This window comes from Pelecanus crispus, chromosome 3 (genome assembly GCF_030463565.1).
Source record: "Pelecanus crispus isolate bPelCri1 chromosome 3, bPelCri1.pri, whole genome shotgun sequence".
Taxonomy (NCBI): Eukaryota; Metazoa; Chordata; class Aves; order Pelecaniformes; family Pelecanidae; genus Pelecanus; species Pelecanus crispus.
Window position 1 is genome coordinate 58,015,103 of NC_134645.1, and position 23,541 is coordinate 58,038,643.

Sequence of the window (23,541 nt, forward strand, 5' to 3'; positions counted from 1 at the left end):
CATAACTGAGTTACAACTGTGTCTCTAAGATGTTCATGAATAAAGTCCTTTTTGCTCATGAATATAAGTGTTACTTGAAATCATGTATTTTTTCATCTTGCATCGTAATACTAATGATCTGCATGGCAAGAGCATTTTATAAGCCTGGTTATACAAGTTATTCTGTTGGCTTTTCTGTCTCAAATGTACTGTTAGTGTCTCCGTCTTTCCTTTTCTCATTGCTTCATAAAGGTATGCTGACTGTGGCTTCTTGCATGTGCGGCCTTTCTAACTTATATTCAGAGTCTGTGAAAAAGCTTCGCACCTCTTATATAAGTAAGTCATCTCATGGCAATAAAATGTTTTCGAACATCTGAATTTGGGTTTTTTTTGACTTGTTCACTAACTGTAAATATTTTTGTTAGTCCACTTTAACAGCTTTACTTTTAGAAATTGATTTTTAATCCATGACGCACCTATCATGTTTCTTGTTCATGGCATCTTTAAAAGAAACTTGAAAGAAAAAAGCAATCGTAATGGTCTCTGTATTTTGTGTTTTAAATAAATAAATATCAAAATCAAAAGGAGATCCTGTCTTCAGAAGTTACTAATGTCTACAGACCCAAGATCTTACTCGCCAAATTTAGTGTTTTGAGATCTGAGGCTAGAAGCTTCCCTTGCTTGGTCCCCTTTCTGGCAGAAAAAGCTTCAGAACTCCAGTGTTGGTTTATTGTTATTAATAATAATAATATTTAACATTATAAAAGACAGTGATTTGTCTATTGCAAATGAAAATTGACTTCTACAAAGATGATGTTCGTAGGGATTAAGAGTGGAGGTGGCTGTGTATTGCACAGCCCTGTGGGGCTTCCAGGTAGTTTGGAAATTCAGGCACCTATGTGAGGGAGGTAGCCTATCAGAACCATGATTTACCTGAGGGCTTCTCTGACTTACTCCATCACTCACAGCATCCAAGAATTTGGAGAACATAAAGCTGATTTTTAAAAGTATAACATTGTTCCTTTCCCTAGGATGCCAGTTTGTTCCATCCCTTGGGCAGAGGAAGGTAATCTGACCCCATTTTTTAATGAAGCAGAGTAGAATAAAACTAAGCTAAAGGAAGAATGACCTGGACTTAAAAAAACAGACTTGAGATTGTGGTCCGATTCTGTTAGTTCTGCTAGGTTTTTTTTCCCCCCACAAGAAAAAAGAAACACATTTCAGAGAGGGTAGGCTCAATAGCCAAGTACTGCTTTCTGTATAGTCTTCCATCCTCTGCTGCCAAGGGAGAAAAGTAGCTAGGCATAAAAGAAATGCCTCCACCTTAAGATGATACAGAACTGAAAACCAGGGTCTGCCACTGATTATTATTGTGAAGGGAAGTAAAAGATGGGTAGAAGTCCCAAAACTGGTTTCTGAAGCCAACGATTGTAAAGCTGAATTTACCTGGACTATTTAATTTAGGCATAAGTTAAAACAGGTTTTGTACAAAAGAGTTAATTTCTTAACCATGTAGTTAATTCTTTTTCCCTCTACCATGCTCCTAATGTCTTGATTAGCTGGAGCTACAGTCTTTTTAAAAACTGAAAATAATTTCTCTAGAGTTATCATTTAATATTTCCAATTATTTGTAGTTCTTTCAATGTATGTGTTGTCCAGACTTCAATAGCTTAAATAATAGAGCGTTATTGCTATGTAATTTTCCACAAATAAGTCTGTTACATTAAAGAACTATCCTTTGCTATATTTATAGGATTGGAACCGTAAGAGTCAGTCAGAACACTTGGATTTTGCATTCTCCCTTTCTTAAACATTAATGTCTGTGTTTGGGTCTTCAAAGATACAAAGAACTTATGCTTCCTTGGTTTTGTTTTGAAAGATGTGCCTTCATTGAATTCTTTATCTTTAAAACATTCGTATTTTAATACTTCTAAATTTATTTTTCTACAAATAAGAAATTTTCAACTACTGTACAGGTCTAATAACCTTCAGGGAGTATTAGTACTTAATTTCTAGATCTTCCTAGGGAAAGTGCTTATGTATTTAATGTGGTGGTTTTAGAGAAACTGAGGGTATTTTCCATTATCTGAGACAACCACAAGGTATATAAAAAAAAAAAACAAACCACAAAACATACTAGCCAATGCATGCATTTAGACAAGTTCTTAATTATATTAAGTTCAGGTTCAGACAGCATGCAACAGAGCAGCATATTGTTATTGTACATTGTATCCCAAGATTGGCAGAACCAAAAATTAAATTATTTCAATATAGAGGGGAGTGGGAAAACATCATTCACTGTTACTCAACCACTTCCATTTTGCCCCAAAAACACAGCAAGAATTGGTCCTTCCTCTTTAAGAACCCTGGTATTCTGCATGTTCCAGCGTAAAATGTCTGTTTAATAGATCATCAGTATCTGCTTACATATTTATAGTTTAGTAAATGGCATGTCCCGAGTCAACCAATTGAAAACTTAAAAAGACTTTTTAAAAAATGCAAGATTTTCCCTTCACTTGTGTTGCAAGAATATGATGTATGTTTCTGTCATCTTATTTTTTTCTACTCAGAAAAGAAATTCAGATTCCCGTCTTAAAGCAGCATCTATTTAGAGAAAAGGCCCTCTACACTAGCTAGACTGTAAACTGTCATTTCAGGCTAGCTCAACAGATACAAGCTCCCTGTTGGGATCGTGTTTTGGAATTTATCAGTGATTCATACCAGGTATATTACTCACATGTTTCGGGTAGCAATTCATGAAGCATGCAGTATATGTGTTTTTGTGAAGGCCTGCTAGACAGTGTCATCAGGTGCTTGTCAAGGGTGAAAATGGTGCTTGTCAAGGGCAAAAACAAAGTCTGCCTTTGCCTTCAGGTCACAATAGTGGTGGGGAAAACAACAACTTTGGCCACATGCCAAAAGACACAATGTGTAAGTAAAAGCTTTATAGTGCGATGAAAACTCTATACACAGTGGAGGCTTACACTGTTTAGAGACCTTTGCTTGATAGTTTGCTAAATATGACAGGAGCCATTAAGAAGAAAGCCAATATTAGTATCAAAATATCAAATATCAAATAATTCATAGTGTTATAACTAAACACCAAAATTTACAGACAGCTGTTGTTTTTTCCTTGCTTAGTTACATAATTAAGTTCACATAAGACACCAATCTTAACTCTTTTGCAGCTTACTATTAGTGGGAGTTACAAGGTTTTATGTGACTTCTCAACTAGTACAATATAATACAACTTTTTATAAGTTAGTATTTCTTAGTTCTACCAGAGCCAGTTTAGGATTCAGACAAAATAGAAGCAGTTCTTGCATGCATGTGACTTTTTTTTTTTAATTATTATATATCAAAAAGCCTTTTTTGAATGTAATCTACAAGGGTTTCAGAACAGGGGTTGAGTCAAACTTGAAGAAAGTGTGTGCCTAGAACTCTTGTGGGGTTGCTTGTTCTAGTTGTTTTCCCTATCCCCTTTCTCCTTGAATTGGCTCTGGACATGAACTCTATTTGAATTTTTGGCTTAAACGTCAACTAAACAAGACCAACATCAGCTGTGGCTAAGCCAAGTCCAGAATGGAATCGAGAGTTTGATTGTTGGGTTTGGGGATTTTTTTCTACTCCATTTTTCAGGTTCTTAATTCTAAATTTTATATCTTCATATCATAGAATGCTTTGGGTTGGAAGGGACCTTTAGAGGTCATCTAGCCCAACCCCCCTGCAGTGAGCAGGGACAGCTTTAACTAGATCAGGTTGCTAGTTATATCAAGCTGGTTCTAGTTGTAATTTTTAATTAGGCTAGTTTCCAGTCAAGTTGTAGTTTCTTGGGAGATACATCTGCCTAAAGCTTATGTGAAAAACTGACAAATGTCTCATGAAACTTTATACATAAGTTAATTTCAGCTGTAATTCTAGGGAGTTTTTAATGCAACATTTTTATATCTTTAATGACATTATTTGATATTTTTTTAATTAATTTTGGGGTTTTTCAAACTTCTTGCTACTAGAGTTCAGACAGATCAGCTAAAAGCTTATTAGAAGGTCACTTTTCCATATATTTGTGTTCTAGTCAGGTTGTAGTCTTTGCAGTTCTGAAATGGAAAATCTTGAATCAGTTGCTTTTGTAATCCACAGCAATTAGCACATATGCTGTAAGACTGAAACCAGAGAACTTTTCCAGGAGAGCTGTCTTACTGCCAGTGCACACACTGCTTCTATCAGGGTACCTGGGGTTTTAAGATGAACAGCAGTAATGATTGTTACACCAGTTTCTTTCTTCTTGGTCATGGACAGACCCTCATAGTTCACAGACTTAACTCGGATCATTCTTGTTATTCTCTGCTTACTTTAATTACTAATGCAGTCATAGATAAAATTACTTTTTACCTGTTCCTGTCCATTCTTCTCTTTCTTAAATAATAGCAGTAATGGCTATGCTTAGATTTCCAAGGTGTATGTGCCGTAATGATTGTCATAATGCACACTTACTCTTCAGTGGGATAAATCTTACCTAATGCATAAAATTAGTGCATAGGTTTATGATGAAAGAATGTTTTGGGGGTTTTCTGTTGGATCAATTGATACAAGTTATTCATTAAGATGTATATTAATCAAATCATAGCCTCAAGACTTCTTACAAAGAAATCAAGCATGCAGTTATGTGACTTCATTCTTGGCTAAAGACTATTCCTGTCAATGCAGGATTTCACTTTTCATAGGAAAGCTAGTGTGAGAAGTTAAACTCTTCCTATGAAGGTAAAGAATTAAAATATTTGCAGGAAAGAGGAAATTAAGTTCTTGAACTGCATGTTTGGATTTGTACAGTTTGGCTCCCGAAGGAGTGTGTGTGATCTAGAAACACAACTGTTTCTAAAAGCACAGTACAGGCTTGTCCTCCCAGTATTGCTACTATCTAAAACTTGTATTGCTTGTTCGGAGAGTAGCACTTACCTTTTGAAAAATCTTTTTACACAACCCTGTCTAGTACAAAACATTTAGACTCCCATGCATGTTTAAAACTCTGGTGCTTTCAGAGGTCAAATCACACTTTGTTAGAGAATATGTACCACGATTATCCCATAGTGCTCATTGATTTACTGATAAATAAGTTTATTTTCTCTTTCTCCTGTGTAGTGGAAAGGTAGAGCTTCCACCTGGGATTTCACCATACATTTTAGAATTTAAATCAGTTCCTGGACTGTTGTTAGTTGTAGGCTTAATCAAGCCTTATGGTCATTTGACAATTTCACATCAATCCTAGTCATTGAGTTTTGAGGTTCAAGCCATACATGCTCTTAGTAATCTAAGTAAAAAAGTAAAAAGACTACTTTGCATAAATGAAATTGTGTGTGAATGCTACATACTTTTAACATGTTCCACATTCATACGATATTTCAGGAGAACCTTTTTTCCTTTAAATAATTAACTTCTAGTTTAGTATTTGGAAATTCTAAAGCTTTGATAGAAGAGTAGTGCTGTTCCCATATTTTTTTGTCATCTGTTAAGATATGTACAGATGTACAAGTGAATGTGTAGAATACAGCTGTATAGACAGGCTTTGCATGTGCAAGCCTTTGTTGCCTTAGCCATTACCATTACACCTCTCAAGCTTTTTGACTATTTGAAATATTTGTGTGCATGTAAAAACCTTTCATTTTAACAAATATTTCTTAACTATTACTGTTAAGTATTACATGCTTGTTTGCATTAGTATCACATCATGAAATTTCTGAAGGAAAATTTTATTATATAAACCTAAAGATGCATTACTAACCTTAAAATATCAATAAAATTCACTTTTCTTAATCATGGGTAGTCTTGACAGCAGTTTCTTGTCAAAAAGGAATATACTTCCAGTATACTTCTAGTTATATACAGGAATATACTTCTAGTATACTTCTGTATACTTCTAGTTAGTGCTATGGAATAATATTTAGGACCCTTATGAGGCAATTTCCATCTTTAGCATCTGATTGTGGACTCCTATGCTTTAGTTCCTTCACTGAAATGGAAGGAATGAGCTTCTAGATATTAACATATTGTAGTTATTCAATGATCAGATTTGATGATGTAAGAATTTAGTGAAATTCCTCCATACAAGGAAGAACACTTTTGTAAGCACCCTAGAACCTAAATTCTGTTATTGCCATAAATAAGGAGTTTTGCTGGAAAATGAACTTGGCAATGCAACAGAAAATACAAAGCATATCACTGTAACAGTGGGAAAATAATTTGGAAAAAGGCACTGAAGTTTCACATGTCATACTGCATACATGGTTGTAATCTTCAAGATCCTCTTTCATCTGACTTTCTTTTGCAACTGTATTTTTAATGTAACTCTAGGATTTTTTCAAAACAAATTATATTTGTACTTAATATGTGTCTATAGCATGTAAATAATTAACTGTTCTGATAAGTCTGTCTTGCTGAAAATATGGTGCTTTTTGCTGAAATATAATGAAGTGTGTTTTGTAAAGAAAACTAGAAGGAAGAAGTGACTCTACAGTCACTGTGGGTAATGTCCAAATTAAAAAAAAAAAGTAACAGGTAAGAGAAATTCTATCACAACTGTTTGGTTCGTAGCTAATAAGAAATGAAGTCCTAACTGCAGTGGAAGAAAAGATAAAATATCAGCAGTATTTATTTTACACTGGTTTTCTGTTCCAGCAGGTCTTTGTGATATTAATGAAGGTACAACGGTGCCAGAAGATCGCTGCAAATCACCCACTTCAGGTAAGCATAACTTCCTCTGATCTTCAGCTTGTTATTTGCCCAGAAGATGGCATGCTTTAAGTCAACATTTACTAGTTCACTAATTATATAAAACTTCTTGTTTTCTCACAAACTGTTTGAGCTGTCAAAAATGTTGCTGCGTTGCACAACTGCATTTTTAAAACAAGGCTGATTTAAGAGATGCAATAAGAATATGTCATAAAGATGAGTGAAGAGAGATATAATCTGAAATATTTATGCTTCAGGGAACATACTGGACAATGGAATTTTGAAACATTGATAAGAGATGTACAAATTCCTGTAATAGTTCATGTGATTGTGTTTCAGAGTCCTCACAAGTGGTAAAGGTTATTTCTGTTAAAACAGCTAGTTATTTCTGGTTCCTCATAAGTAGTAAATTACTATTGTTCTTTGGAATCAGAGGTCTTTAGAAACTGGCATCCTTACAAATTGGGAGTTCCCTACTTAACACCCCCCCCCTCTTTTTTTTTTTTTTTTCCATCTGCCACTACTATATGTGAATATTTTAAATTAAAGCTTCAGCAATATGTAATACTGTTTAATATTTTGTTTAATACCGGCTAGTTGAGGCTATAGCCATGTAATACTTGGTGTACATCAATATATAGTATTTGAGATTAATATTTCATGTAGTAGCTAAAAACTTGTTGCTTATCTTCACCATTACACTAAGAAAACTTTTAAAGTAGTGTGTCACTTCATCTGTTTCATTCAAAGCTGTACTCAAAGTTGGACTAAAGGACAAAATTGCAGGTTTACTCAGTACCTACAGTAGTATTCTGTGAAAAGAGTATATAATGTCTTAGGTACACACACAATACTAAAGAGAAATAAGTCTAAAGTACCAAAAATAGTGAACGGACAAAAGATGGAGGGGGAAAGCCACTGTTGCAATCCCCTGTAAAACAGAATCTTGAAGTAGTGAGGTTGGACTGTGCCTGGCTTCCCTCAGTTCTGTCCTCTCCTCCCAGCTCTTGGTAAATGAGATAAGGTTTGTGGCAGGCTTCTCCATTTTTCCTTTGAGAAAGGTACTCAGAGGGAGGCACCTCCCTGATATGGAAATCATTTGGTGATGTTTGTGAAGAGAGAAGAGCTGCAGTTCCCTAGGTTTGGTTTAAGTATGATATTTTTTCTGAGCAAGAGCACAAGACTGGAAAGAAGCTTGAAAATGTCATTCAGTTTTCAGAGAGGTAAGAGGACCTTTTGGAGGAATCAGCTGCACAGTATTGGTGAGCTTGAGATGCAGGACAGAGGCCAGATTTAAATGAACTTTTTCCAGTCTAGAGGCTCTCTAGTTAAGAGGCAAATACACTAGTACAAAAAGTTTGCTTGTTACTAGCTTTAAGATTGGAGGATGGGATTGGCAATTGAGTGCATTATTGGCTTTGACTGTTATGCTATGATCTGTTAAACAGACCAGCCACTATTTGGGCTGAAGTCTGCATTTGTTCAAGTGATCTACATCTTCCACCTTTTCCACCTTTCTATGCCCAGGTGAAGAGAAGTGGAAGCTAACTTCCATTAGGCTTCCTCCAGTGGGTGGCTATACAGTTGAGAGGACTGAAAGGGACTACCTGCCTATGCAAGTTAGGAGAGTATCCTACAGTTTTAATAACACAGAGCTATAGAAATACTGTGAAAATGCAAGAGAAATAATAACTTTATCTCCTACTTTTTCCACAGAAGTTAAACGGTAATAAGCTTAGGCTCTGGGGGCATTTATCTGACCCATAAAACATTGCATTGCATTGTAAACTGTCAAGTTTTTGTGTTCATGAGTGTCAAAATGATTGCATTCTATTCTTCTTTTATACTTCCACGGTATAAAATCCAATGAAATTTGGCATTTTTTAGTTGAACTATGTTTTAATTTCATGACAGTCATAAGCCTCAAGTTGTGGCCTATAGCCACCCCTGGTTTTTCAGTATTAAGGATTCAGAAAAATCCCAGGTGGCAGCATTGGCTCCAAGTTGTCTGCAGAGTAGTTGAAGAACTGTGGCCCAGTGGTGACTTACTGCATTGGAAAAAAACCAAATATTCAAAACTTGAGTTTATTTTTAGGCATTGTTCTGTGAATCATAATTTAGGTTAATCTTTGTGTCTGGAACCATGATTAGGACAGCAATCTAGTTATTCAAGGTAAACATTTTATTTGATGAGAGAAATATTTCTAGCAATAAACTTGCTGCACTGTGCAACATTGTACCTTGCATTATAATTTTTGTGGTTTATCTCAATATGGCAGAATTCCTGTCATAAGAAAATAATTTGGACTTTATAGTATCTAGTTACAGCTACAGAGAATACCAGTATCAGTATTTGATATTTTAATACATCTTTGTATCTTCCTTAAACTCAAAGCTTTTATTAATACATTGGTTTTGTGTCAAAGATATATGTTTGTATATCCATTTCATTCTGTCTTCACTCATAGGTTCTGGTTCACCAAACAATTCTGATGATGATCAAAAAATGAATAATTTTATAGAAAAGGGTACAGTATTTTTCTTTTCTATGGTCTTATTTTTTCTTCAGTTCATCCTTTGGTACACTTAGATTGATCTTTTTATTAAAATATTATTTACAGTGAAGACCAAAAGCAGAAAGTTTTCCAAGATGGTAGCCAATGACATAGGTAGGAACTAGAAAAATTCTGCTCTGTTCCTAATCCAGTGCCTTACTCCATGCAACACTAACCCAGCAGCAAAAAAATCCAAAATAAAATTCAAATTTCAATGCATTAAGGTATTAATTTTTCATTCTTTATGCTAATTGGTAATTCTATGGGCTGCTTCTGTACTAAATACACTGGGCACAATAATTTTTTTTAAAAAATCAAGGATATTGGTGTTTTAAATTCTCTGATTTTACAATTGCTCTTCTCTATTTTCTGGATGGGTGAAATTCTGATCTGTACTAAGAGTTCAGTCTATGCAAATCACAACATTATTCCACTACTTTTGCAAAGGTACACCCTCTTTGAGAACATGTGACTGATTTAGTTTCTTATGTGTTGCATTCATAGCCATATGGTCAGATTTCCATATGACTGTGGTCAAGATAGAGGTAGTATCATGTTTTCATCTAATCGTCTGGAAGAGGACTTGGTCATATATATATATATATGTATGTATGTATACCCCATTACTGCATCCAACAGTGACACAATACCCTACCAGCTCCAGACATGTGTCTTAATAATTTGGTGACAAACTTGCCTTGGAATATGTTGTATGCAGGTAGATTGAACCCTTTTATGATTGGAATCGAAATTAACTCTACTTCTGACAACTGCGTAATTAAATAAATGAAGGCAAGAGGCTGTATGATTTAATTTGGGGAAAGGGACTCTTCTTCCTTAACTGGGATATGGTTATTTTCATTTCAGAATCACTGTGTTAATGGTTCATTTTGGTTTTGTTTAGTACATTAGTATATCATTGTAGGAGGATTTCATTTTATCTCTTTAGTCAGATCAAAAGGTTGAAACTACTTTATATAGTAAAACTGCTAAACTACTGTTTCATAGGTTGTGTTGAACCATAGGTTAAAACTAGGGAGGAAGAGATTTCTTTTCCTGTAGTCTCCCTTTGATTTGCTGTTTGGCAATTTAACTTTTATCCTAAGCCCTTTCATTGCAATTCAGTAATTGAGAAGAAGAATCATTCAAAAATCAGTGAGATAAATACGACTATGATGAATCTGAGGTACAGAATGAGGAAGAGCAAAAATATGTCCTGTGTTCAGTACTATGTTGAGCCCTTCTTGCAGTGATAACAGAAATGTTAGGGAAGATGAGTTCTGAGACAATGGAAGCCTGAATATAATTCAAGAAAGCAAATGTCTGTCAGTAATATATTATGTCAATTAATCTGTAATTAAAAAAAAAATTTAGTATCATTTACCTGAGTATTGATTAATATGTTCTCCTAAAGGAAATTCGGGCTAACTAGAAACTTCAGTTCTATGGGAAAAACTACACTTAATCTTGTGCATGTTATATCAATGACCCTTGATGAGGTAATGTTTCCCTTTTGTCCCAAAGCAGTCTCTTCTGAACTTAAGACAGCCTATCTTGTACAAAAACATAGTATGTTTGAGTGTGGCTTCATTTTTTTTTTTTTTTCACTTCTCTCAGAGAGTAATGTTACAATATTAATAAAAAATGCTAATGACAACGCTGTAGAACTGTTGACATCTGTTTCAGCTTGAAGCTTTTCAACTGAAAGTATTGCAGATGTTTTTCACACCCAAAAAGCAAAACATTTATTTGCAAGTAATGCATTCTTCGGGGTGTAAGTTAAATGCAGAGTTAATTGAGACAATAACGCATTTGCCATGTAATTCATAAGTGTCTCCCAGTCAGCCCATACTGTGATTTCTGTTGCACAGTTTATTGGAAGTTTAAAGAAACCTAATTATTTCATCTGCATTCTGTTAGAGGAGTGGTTTGATGCTGTGCACTGAAGGTTTTGGGTTTTTTTTTCACTGCCATGTTTTCTATACCTTACCTGGCATGGTTACTCTGCATGCCTCTTTCTGAACTTACATTCTAAGCTCTTCCACATAAGTAAAACCTCTTTTTTGTTATTAATAGTTGCATGGTTTTGCATTTTACTGTTTTAAACTGAATTGCCAACAAAATGTGAATGGACATTGAGTTTTGTAAAATATGAGTGTCGCTTACTGTCATTAACTTCACCATGTTGTATGAAACAAATTGTTTACCATCAACTGTGTTCACATGGATGAATTTTGATGTATGTGGCATGGTCGTAGCTCTTGGCCCTCGCATATAGTGCAATCAGTTCAGGTTCTTTCCATTCTTTGTCAATGTGTGAAATACAACCTGTCAAATGGATTGCAAAACACAAGAAGAATTATTTATGTTGGTAATTTCATTGCTGTTGATATCAGTCCTGTGTTTTTTGTCACATGGGAGCAGTGAGTAAGGGAATGCTGCTTGCAAAGTGAGAAGTAATTTCATTTCAGTGATAGGGCTGTAAGGTGGTAACATAATACACATGCATCTAGAAATATGAAGCCATTGTCAATCACTTTATTGAAACTTATGTAGACACATCTTCATTTCTACAGGTTTCTATCATTAGTGACAGTATCAGACAAGGATTCTTGCTTTGTTAAAGGATCAAAAACCATCTAAGACTGCAACAATAGCATAAACAAAATGTAAATGCTTCATGTACCAACATTTCAGCTTTGCCATATATACTGTCAAGATAGGTTTTTTTCCTAAATACTCAGTTGTGAAAGTTCTGTGCTAAGGAATGGGTAGTAACTCAAGTTGAAGACCTATTGTAGATATGTTGCTTTTGGGTCACGCTTCCCTTTTATTTGCATCAGAGGTGATCTTCGGAAAAGTTGCAGTTACCTTGGATATGTGGAGATACTTGGTTTAATTAACCATTTCTAGAAATTATAGAAAATACTGTGACTATTATTAAAAGCAACCATTTCTCTTAGGAATGGCAAATATTTGAAAGTATAAATAATATGCAGTGAAGTAGTACAGAGAAGTGTACCAAATGTAGATAAACTTACAGGAAGAAGAATCAGTAGGAAGTATTTACTTTCTAAGGCCATGTCATTTTTACAGAAAGGCGTTGTGATCCAGTTCAGTGGAAGCAAAATCTTAAGCTGTTTTACTCGTGCTTTGGTTAGTTAATTGTTTGGCATGAAGAGATAGATGCAATTAAATATACAGGTACGAATTGGGTGAGAAGTCAAGAGGTATTGTAATGTCCATTTCTGGAAGAAGCTGTAGTAAAGGTGCATGCAAAACATTGTCAACTCCAAGACCTTCATAACTGTTCCAGTAGGCTACATGTCAAATAATCTGGATTTTATTTATTTTCTGCAGTTTATAAGTTTAAAAACAATTGCAAACAATATTAGTGGGCAGATCTAAGCAGAGTAGCTTAATTCCAAACTTCTATAATCCCTGCTGTTACTATTGACTTAAGGTTTCTCACATTTGTTGCATTCTAAGTGTACACCTAAATTTTTCAAACAGTGCTGATATCATTGACTATTAATGCTGATTTAATGGAACCAAATCTTAAGATGCTCATAGTAAGTTCTCATTTGTCCTAATGTCACAGTAAGACTGTTTCTTTCAATGTGTTTGTAATACTTCGATCTAATTTGGGGTATATCGAGTACATCTTTTCTTACATTCTCTTGTAAAATGTTTTTATTGTTCTTATATCAAATTTAGAGATTTCAGCATTGATAATGAATTTCTGTATTGTACTGTCACCAGTACAATATTCAATTCTTTAAGCATCTTGAAAGTGGTAATGTAAATCTTTCTCTTCTATGTAGTTGTCAAATACAGAATAATTTGGGAATTTTGGTATGTATAACAAATTCTAAGTGGCTTACTTATTTCTCATCAAAGGTTAAATGAAATAGGCTTTATGTAAACTATTCTCTTGTCGGTCAAAACACCAAGACACTTGTCGTCTTTATAATCTTTCGAATTTTTTTAAAGGGTTTAGACTGTTTCCTTAAATAAGGAATGGATGAGAAATCACTATAGCTTTCAAACTATGTGCTATACATTGTAAAGTATGAACTCAGGATAATGCAGTGCAAATAAAATGTACTATTACTTTTAAACCACAGCTTTCTATTGGTAGTTCAGTCATGTCTCAGCCTTCAGGTTTTCTTCTTCAAATTGGTTGAACCTGCTATATGCTGAAATATAACATGCTATGCCGAGGTAACCTTTCATATTTCAACACCTGCCTCCTCAAGCCTGACCTATGAGAAATCTCCAAGAACCCTGAACGTTGTTTCTGAACAGTTCTCTGATGTCATACTTTTATATGATGCTTATTTAATTGTATATATTAACAACAGAAAGAATGTGTGTGACCGTGTATGACTCTAGGTTTTCTAATTTAGAGGAGTATTAAGTGTCGGTCTTAAACACAAAGAAAATAGTCATTGTTGCCTTGAGCAGCAGGGTGCTAGGAGGGGCAGAATGACTCCCTGCTCTCTTGTCTCCTTGTCTCACACCAGCTGCAGAAGGGTGGTCTTGGCTGTAAATGCTGCAGCAACCACCACCAACACCGAGCGGTATTAAACTCTGATATGACAGCTAGTACTTGAGGTCAACCACACCCAGCAGGAACAGTCACCATCACCTTTGCCCTGTTGTACAACCAGAGTAAAAAGCCTGACATTGTAGATGTAGATCTCCATCTTATCTTTTCCATTTCTCTGATTTATGTCTTTTGTGTCATACAAGTTGTCTAGCATTTTGTTGGTTTTCATCAGAGGCATAGCAAAACTGAATTTTCAAAAAAATATTGTAAACAATAAGCCAGATATGAATACAAGCAGGGTTTTTTTTATACTAAGTAATGTTAGTTAAAAATGGCTTAGCTGGCAAAATACTCCTATTTTCTTACTGCATCTTTCGGCACTTTTTCCTTTAAACACAAGATGGCAGTATTGCTATTTAAATAGCTTCTTGTTTCCTATTTACATTTGAATTACGGAGTTTTTTGACACATTCATGTATGTTTTAAAAAGTATTTTTTGCATAGCACATGAATTCACAATTTCTAGCAATGACATCCTTTTTAACAATTCATGTATCCTCTTGTCCTGTTAATGAGGCATAGTTCAGTGTTTGTAGAAAATGATGTCTGACAAATTTGTTTTACCTTATCAACCTAGTTCACACAGCTGGCCTTTCACTAAGGACAAAAAGCTAAAACTGTGGATTGAGTCTTGAAATGCAACACACTTGCCTTATACTTGTTATTACCTGCTATACTACCTGTTACCTAGTATCTCTTTTTTTTTTTTTTGTCAGTTTTCTCCAATTTGTTAAAATTGTGTGTTAAACATTTATATTTGAAAAGCCAAAAGTGACCGCTCTGGTCTTCAAAGTGACTAAGTTAGTTAATCATTGCTGGTATTCACACATGGTAAAAGCTGTGAAAAGCCAAAAATATCTCAGATTATTTTCTGTGTGCATGCTTGAGCTTTTGTTCAGTATCTCAGCTTTTATGATTTACATGTCTAATGCAGAAAACAAGTCTTATGACAAGGAATGCCCATCTTGTAATTCGCAATTCCAGATAAGGTTTCATGATCTCTTTTCAAGCTGATGGAAGTTCAAGGTGACAGCACAAATATGGGTTCCTTGTCACTAGTGCTGTTTTGTGCCATGGTTTTCTGTTTGTATAGCTGAGCTCTGATCTGAAACAGGAGTTGATCTTTTTGAAAACAGCCCTCAACAGAAACTTCATTTAGATGAGTTTTGGCCTCGCCATTAGGCTAGGCAGCTGCCAGTGCCAACTCAAGGATGAAAATATGTAGTTGGGCTGCCCTTTGCAGGTTCAGCCTGCACTAAAATAAGTTGGTGACTAGCATTTCAGTCTGAGAGTAATTTCAGCTTAATTTGAATAGGACATACTTTGTAACATTGACACATGAAGGAAATTAGAAGATTATTTCTGGAGTCTTATTCTCAATTTTTTATAATGTATGACAGGAATAAAACTGTTCAGCTATTCAGATAACTAGAATTTGCAATATTGATGAGCATAATTGATGATACAATGAAGTATTTCACTTTTTGAAGGAGTGGAAGTAACTTTAAGTCATATGTCGTTCTTCAGGATATGTAGAAAACTGAATGATTTCTGTTAAAATGATAATTAGAATAAGTTAACTACATTTTTAGCTGAGAGAAGCAGCAAGAGTCAGGCTGCTTTATGACTGGTGTCCATTACAAGGTACTCGTAGAGTTATGAGGCTACTCTCAACATCTGCTTTAGGTAGAGAAGTATTACCCTTACAAGATAGTGAAGAATTAAACAATATATCAAAATTCAAGCATGTGGCTGGGAAATAAATTCAGAGTGTGGCCCTGGTCTAGTAGTTAAGCTACATCAAAACTATTCCTTCTCCAGTAATTGTTGAAAGAAAGATGGAAGAGGGATATACGGCTGCTAGTTTACTAGTGACTTTTATTATAGCAGCATTTGTTAGTATGGTACTGTGTTTTAAACGGACTGCAAGATTTCCATTCCTATAAAGAGAATTTTCCAAGTCAGGGATGAGTTCAAGTGCTATTTTTTACCTCAGCAATATTATCAAAATTGTACTGTCTTGCGTTTGACAGTGTTGCAAGTGTTTTGTATGCTGCTGATTTTATAATTATTCTCTATAACAGCTTCATTCTTCTAAGGTTGCAGGTTGCATCTCAGATTACTAGCTTTTTACACATGTGCATTAATGTTTTAGCATAATTAAAAGTTCATCTTGTCTCTATTTTAAATATCTCTGGTTTAATCAGGAAGTAGGGCAGAAGAGGGGATGGGATGTTAACTTTATGTAAACTTCAGTGCACATTCTTGCAATAGCCAAGAGTCTGTATTCTGTACTCTCACCTGAGGAGATAAAACTTGAGGTTGAGCCAAAGCAAAATTCATCCAATCCATCAAGTTCTGCCTGAAGCCTGAGGAGAAATGGAGCTTGGCAAAAGTGAAAATGCTGTATTTGGGGATTTTTGGTATCTTCCATGTTTTACTTTGCACCCCTCCCTTGTGGAAGTGAGGCTCTGCTTTAGTAGAAATCCTGTTAAGTGCTGCCATTACTGTAATAAACAATGATATATTGGGAAAGAAGCAAATAAAGGCCATCAGAATCATGTTTATTCTTTTTAAAAAAAAGATATACTTCACTTTTCAGCAAAGATGTCCAGGAAGCTAAGTTTGCCAACTGAGTTAAAGCCTGATTTAGGTAAGTTTACATAGTTGATTTCATTTTTGCTAAAACTGTTTTACAGAATGCAAGTATGTTAAAGGAAGAGTCCTAAATTATGTAAACTATCACGATTTTATGTTGCATTTTTCTGAAGTGTAAAACTAAAATTTTAATTTCACACTTTGAGGGGCTCTCAGGCGCAAAACGTCATTGCTGTCATAAGGTAAACCTGCAAATCTTGTACATGGCTTATCGCACTTTCTTCGTAATTTTTAGGCATCTGTCACTCACTTTATCAGTAGTACTGTGATAGCAGAAGTGTGAATAAGCAGGTAATGTAAGGAAAATTGCTGCCTGTTTAGAACCATCTGATACATTTTAAATTGAAAAATGAAATATCTTAAGAGTAACAGGATATGTAGAGCTCCACTCAACAAATAGTTGGACATAATTTTACAAGTGTTAATTGTCTTGTGACCACTCTCTCTAAATGAAAATAATATACAGCTGTTTGGATGGATGACCAGTCTGAGAATTTCATTTTTCTTGAAAAAGCACAGTAACTTTTCATGTAAGAAGCATTCAGTTGTGAAGCCTGTAGTACTAAAGGTCATTCTATTGCATAACTAAAACAGCATACAAATGGGTAGATCTATTGTACTTTTTTTTAGTACTTTGCCAGCTTGTAGATCAGATCACTACCACAACCCCAGCAGAAGACAGGCCAGGATCAGAGTGGCAGCTTGCAGAACTGTGTATTTGACAACTGCTGCTATCAGCAAGGGAAGTCCATGGCACTGGGATATCCTGACACTGAACTGGACCACCCTGATTTACAATTTACAATTACAGCTTGCTCCACTCAGAGAAATGTGAAGTTGGAAGGAACCCTCAGAGATCCATTACTATGGCAAGGATCCAGATGCCTGATAATTTAACCCGTCATCTATTCATGAGGCTCCAGTAAACCAGTTTTTACAAAAATCCCAGACAAAGTTCCAATGTTTTATAGTCAGACAAATTTCCTGTTATTTAATTAATCTTCCTTGCTTCCATATTAACTTTTTCTTGTCCTTTCCACAATGAAAAGGGATAACAAATGCTCCCTATCTTTGTTAGCCATCTTTTATGCAGTTGAAAGCTGTCATCATATCTCTAATCTTCATTTTTGCAGATAAATTTTTCTTTTACAAAGTTCAGTTCCTTCTGCTTTTTTAGGTTATGTTGCCTAAATCTAGGATGGCTTCTGTTAATCTCCTCTGGACTTGGAATTTTTCTTCATCTTTCTAAGACTCTTTTGCCCAGAAATAGAGGGATTTAACTGTGGCCTTATTGACACAAAAGAGCAGAAAAATTTGATTTCTCCTTTCAATCTGTGTCTGTTCTTCCTTACTACATTTACTAATGGTTTAGGGGTAACTTCAGTTTATGGAGAATTTTATCATACTTTACAAACTGGACCATATTTATACTTAAATATTATCCAATTCATTCTAACTCTACTGTTGTTTTACTCCCAGTTCTTTGATAGCAATAAGTACTTAGGAGTTTTATTTTTTATGAAGACTGGAGAAAAGAGAATGCTGAAATTCTTTCGCTATTTTCTGATCCTGAAAGTTTCAGCATTTTCTACATCATTTAATATTTGCTGTTCTTCCTACTGAAATAATGGAATTTTTTTGTCGTCGCACTTGTGGTACACTTGTACTTTGTGAATTGTAATAGCCTTTGGCTGGTTTTGTTTGACTTTGCGCATGTGTGGATATCTGCACTTAGATGCCTCATTTTGTTCTGTGTAAAATTCTTCTAGGTTTTCAGGTCTGTAAATAAGTTCCTTAGGCAATTACAGTCTTTTTATTATTTTGCTTCTGTATTTTCTCCTAGCAGGGTAGCTTTTGCATAGTGTTCTTCAGAGATTGTCAGCTTACTTGTATTTTTTTGTCACTTACTTGGCCATATCTACTGACTCTAGGAGACAGAAATGCCTTTCTCCCACGTTTATTATCCTTATCATTTTCTCCCTGCTCTTCCCATGGCTTCTTGAAACTTACTGTTCCATGACCTTGTTCTTTCAAACTACTTTTCTGTCTTTAGATCTTTAACCTACCCTTTTGCATCCCTAAATAGCCAAAACAAAATCTAAAGTATGTGCTTCTGTATTTTTCCTCCACTTTCTAGAGCAGAAGATACCTTGAACATACTCTAGGCTGCATTATACCATTGCTTTTCAATGTTGTAATCCAGGTGATTAAGGTGCCATTGCCACTAGGTCCTATCCTTTGGTTTAGTGGCTCAAAAGAGCCTCATCTTTCCATCCTTCTGATGAAATGGCGTGTAGTTGGTCATCACTACTGTTGTTCCTTCCTCTTCAGCTGAAACTAATCTGTTAACAAACCACAGATTCTTCCTTGACTTCAGGATAAATAATGTGCACTAATGCAGTTAAAGTCTTTACCCCCAGTTCTCTTTCCTGAATGAATGTCCACCCTCCACAATGCCTGTATTGTCTGGCAAGTTAATTTTTATGGGGTTTTTCCTGTCCGTTCCAATGATTCTGGAATTTGTACAAATGCTCTTCAAATATTCAACCAGATGCAACTCAACAAATGCAGATTTAATTTTATGCCTGTTGCAGTTACTGTATGATTATATTCAGACTGAGTAATCCATGTTAGAATTGAAAAAACATTGTTAGTAAATATTCAAGCCTGAAGAAACAAGCATCTTAAGAGGTTGTGGTCATTAGAAGAATTATAAAAACAAATAATTTATTTTTCATGGTTTTACTCTGGATTTGATTTTTTTTTTTTTTTAATGTGAAAACTATGTCAGCATCTGAGTAGTTGACGTAGTTTCTTTTTATAATCCATGTTTTACATTTGACAGCTAAAATTTGGCAGGACAATAATTTTTCTATCCTTGTTGGAATAAGACAAGTACCTCCTGAGTAGATTCACTGTTTGTGTTAAGTAGATGTCTGTATTTAGTCTGTTGAAATGTAGTTTGTATGCTTTTCAAATGCATGTTAGATGTTGTTTGTAGAAAGTTTTGCTATAATTTAATGAAAGTGGCATAGTGATACTTCCAGAAAGTATGTGGTTAAATGTTGCTTTTTAGCTCTCAGTCCTGCTTTAAAGATGCCCGTTGCATCTATACCCTACCCAAAGATCCAAAACAATAACTTAATTTTTAAAAAGTCATTATATAAATTGCATCAAGCTTTTACTAGTAAGGGTTGTCTTGTGCTAAAATTTTGGAATGATGAGTTAAGAAAGTAAAGCATTAATTTGTGAATGCACAGATAAATTCAAACATGCTGATGTGTTAAGCATCACCGCACGTACAGACAGTGCAAAGCTAGAATGGAGCAGCACGTGTACTGGTTTGAGGCTTTTGTTCATACCAGAATTCACTCTGTTACAAGAACCTTATTTGCTAAGCAATGAGCAAGATGTTCTGAAAAATTTATTAGTGCCACTTTATACCGTATTCAAAACAGAAATCTTCAGTTTTGTATACCAATGCCAGGTGGCATTTGGTAGCATTTGATGTTTCTCTTACTAAAAGTTTGGGGGTGTGTAAATAGCCTGTTGGACCTCCTCCATACAGTTTCCTAAAGCAGGACAATATTACTATGAGTCATTACAGGTTACATGTTATCAAGCTGTCTGGATGTCAGTCCAGTTCTTAAACTGAAGTAGTTGCGTCTTCATAAGATTATTAAACCATGTTCCATGGAAGCCAATATTTTTTAATCTAATCAATGAACTGATTGGCAAAGAGGTCTGTAATTCAGTTTTTTAAAGGAGGAGTCCTGTTTGACAACTGTTACGCTCTGTCCCACGAAGACAGAAATAGGCATAACAGTCATTCATGATAACTACCTAATAGCAACCTCTGCAAAAAAAAGATTGGGTGCTTTGTTCAGGATACGGCGTTGAAAACTGGGCCAAAAGGAAATATGACTAAGGAAGAATACAGGAGTAATAATTAATAGAATGGTAGTTAGTATATACCTCATGCTAAAGATCAAAAAAGAAAATCTGAATTCTCTTAATGCCTGCATTTTGCCATTCTTTTTAATTAATACTGATTTACTTTCAGATGTCAAAGACAACTCTTTTAGTCGGTCCCGGAGTTCTAGTGTAACTAGCATTGATAAAGAGTCACGCGAGGCAATTTCAGCTCTTCATTTTTGTGAGACTTTCACAAGAAAGGCCGATACATCACCTTCCCCATGCCTGTGGGTTGGGACCACACTGGGTACAGTGCTTGTCATTGCACTGAACTTACCCCCAGGAGGAGAGCAAAGACTTCTTCAGCCAGTAATTGTTTCTCCTAGTGGTATGTACAAAGCAGATGGGCTAAAGTATACTTCGATAAAGTATTGTTGTCATTCTTCATATTTTTTTTTTAAAGAAAATGTTTTTCTCAATTATGGATTAATTGAAACTTAATATATACTTCATTGATGTAGCTACTAAGCTTAACAATCTAGATTGGTTACTTCATTACCAGAGTTTTAGAGTTGCAAAGTAGAAAATACAATCTCATATAATATAAAAATAGCACTTTAATATATGTTTGCTGAGAAATGCATGTTTTCTAACCTTAATGTAGTACATGGCAATTGTTAAACAGAAATAGCAGGGGAGATGAGTATTTCAAATGCTCAGTTTGGGGTTTGGGTTGGGTTTTTTTTGTTGTTTTTTAGTCATGAGGTAGGAAACTTGCAGTTTTCCTGCATCATGAAAGGGGAATACAAATTAAGGGTTGTATATTGAACGACTAGCTTTAAATGTTAGTGATAATATATTCCTTTGAGGTGCTGTGAGAGGTTTTTCTTGTTTTTCTGATACACAGCAACTGATTTTGCTGTAATTATGTATTAATGGTTTGAATGTGCTGTTAGGCATAGATTTAGGTTTCCTGCTACCACTGTCTCATGCAGAACATGCTGCTCTCCTCCACTTTACACATCATACAGAATGGTATCAGGACATGCAAATTGCAATGCTATTTGATTGAAATAGTGATTAGGAATAGCGTGACCTCTAGACCATATTTGATTTGTGCTTACTGAGTATGGTATTGGCAGCAGCATTCAGATTTGGTAACATTTGATTGTAAAGGCAAGGCTGCAGACTGGACAGTATGTTTAACCATTGGATCTGCAGCATGAACCTTAAAAGATACTGCCATGTGTATGATTTTTTTGTGTGCTTAGCAAATGTTCATGATTTACTTGCTTGTGAATAAATATAAGTAAAATAAGAAATGTATTAGCTTAAGATCTGGCCTACAGAGACAGTGATTTAAACAGTGGGGAGGGAAAACTTCCTCTTTCAGTTTATGCTAGAAAGAAGTGGATTCAAGTGTGAACTGCAGCTGTCACACGTTGCTTGTTTCTGAACCTGTCTGTACTGAAGAAAAAGGAGGTGCTCACCTTTGACTAATAACATCTATTGTTGATGTTGAGCACACTGTGTACTCCTCAGGAGAGAATGAAATTAGTTGCATTTGTGACACTGAACTTGAGTACAAATGTGTGTTCCAGCTTAGCTCTCTTAGTAAATGTATACATTTCTGTTGAAGTTAATGGAGGAGTACGCATACACTTGACCCTTGAAAGCTGGTTTAACACTTTCTTGAATACAAATGTGCTTCATTGGTTTTTAGATAAAGATCCAAAGGTTTTTATACGTCTATTTTGCTACAGAGGCAAGCCTAAGTTCTTGTTTTCATTTTGCTAGCTTCTTAAAGGACTATTTTGTAGCTTGAAAGACAATTTAGAACTGTTTTAGAAATGTGCTCAACTTCTTTTTCCTAGGAACCATCCTGAGGCTAAAAGGGGCAATCTTGAGAATGGCTTTTCTGGATACCACGGGAGCTTTGGTCCCACCAGCACATGAACCCTGGAGAGAACACAATGTTCCTGAAGATAAAGATGAAAAAGATAAATCGAAAAAGCGACGACCTGTCTCAGTGTCCCCCTCTTCCTCTCAGGAAATCAGTGAAAACCAATATGCAGTGATTTGTTCAGAAAAGCAAGCAAAAGTCATCTCACTGCCATCCCAGAACTGTATTTATAAGCAAAACATAACAGAGACTTCTTTTGTTCTTCGTGGAGATATAGTGTCATTGAGTAACAGTATCTGCCTTGCATGTTTCTGTGCTAATGGACATATTATGACTTTTAGGTAAGACCTGTTTGAAAGTAATTTAAATATAAAAAGAACAAATATGCATTCCTATTAGTTATGCCTTTAACACATGAAAAAGTTTACCAGTTTAGCTCAAGCTACCCTGATTCAACAAATAGTTCCAAAAGTGTGATATAGGTCCTTGAGCTGATGAAGATTCTCAAATGTGAATTTACTCCCTGATGGAGAAAACTGCCTTGAGTCAGACCTTCAGCTGGTACTTGACCACAACTCTGCATATTTTTGTGCAGCTGTTTGCGTCGCACTCATGCCTCAAGCTTACCTTTTTTGTTGTGTAGCTTGCTCGTGTCTTAAAGGCCTTAAACTCAGGCTGTAAAGGCAAGATTTAATTGCTAGCAGTTGTAGTATCGAAAAAAGTCACCTAAAGTAAGGGGTTTAAGTTATGAGTTCAAACATGTGAAAGTAATGTTTGAATGTACTTACATGTCGCCTATGTAATTTTAACATGTCCTTTTTCTCGAATATTTCCAAATGCTATTTTATTCTGAACAGCAGTGCGTATATATCTATACCCTTGCACCTACGTTTTAGTCCTGGCTAATGCTAAGATGAATATGGAATGTAGCATTATAAAACTGTGCCAGTAAAATTCCTAAAATGTTATTTTTAAGGTTGTGAAAACAAGCTCTCAGTTTGGGAAATTCTCTAAAAGGATACTTCTTTCGGAAGTTGTTAGGAATAAAACTAAAGCTGATCTGATGCATACTACAATTAAAAAATAAGTTTTCATTGTTAAGTCTGTTAACTCCATTGATGTATATCCTAACATATATTCTGAACATCTCTAGAAAATGCTGCTTGCCTTGCAGGGCAAGCCCTCTTTTTTTC

General features: G+C 35.2%; 1 protein-coding gene across 6 annotated transcripts in view; it reads left to right on the forward strand.

Annotated features, from left to right (window-relative positions):
• Window positions 1-23,541, forward strand: part of STXBP5 (syntaxin binding protein 5) — a 113,759-nt gene that overhangs the window by 83,417 nt on the left and 6,801 nt on the right. Inside the window, exons 19-25 of one of the 6 annotated variants that reach the window (XM_075707198.1) lie at window positions 232-315; window positions 6,652-6,717; window positions 9,174-9,233; window positions 9,327-9,374; window positions 16,475-16,525; window positions 20,594-20,833; window positions 22,320-22,689. In XM_075707198.1, the coding sequence (XP_075563313.1) occupies window positions 232-315; window positions 6,652-6,717; window positions 9,174-9,233; window positions 9,327-9,374; window positions 16,475-16,525; window positions 20,594-20,833; window positions 22,320-22,689 (919 nt within the window). The remainder of the gene's footprint in view (window positions 1-231; window positions 316-6,651; window positions 6,718-9,173; window positions 9,234-9,326; window positions 9,375-16,474; window positions 16,526-20,593; window positions 20,834-22,319; window positions 22,690-23,541) is intronic. The other 5 variants (XM_075707200.1, XM_075707201.1, XM_075707202.1 and 2 more) reach the window with 5 other exon arrangements.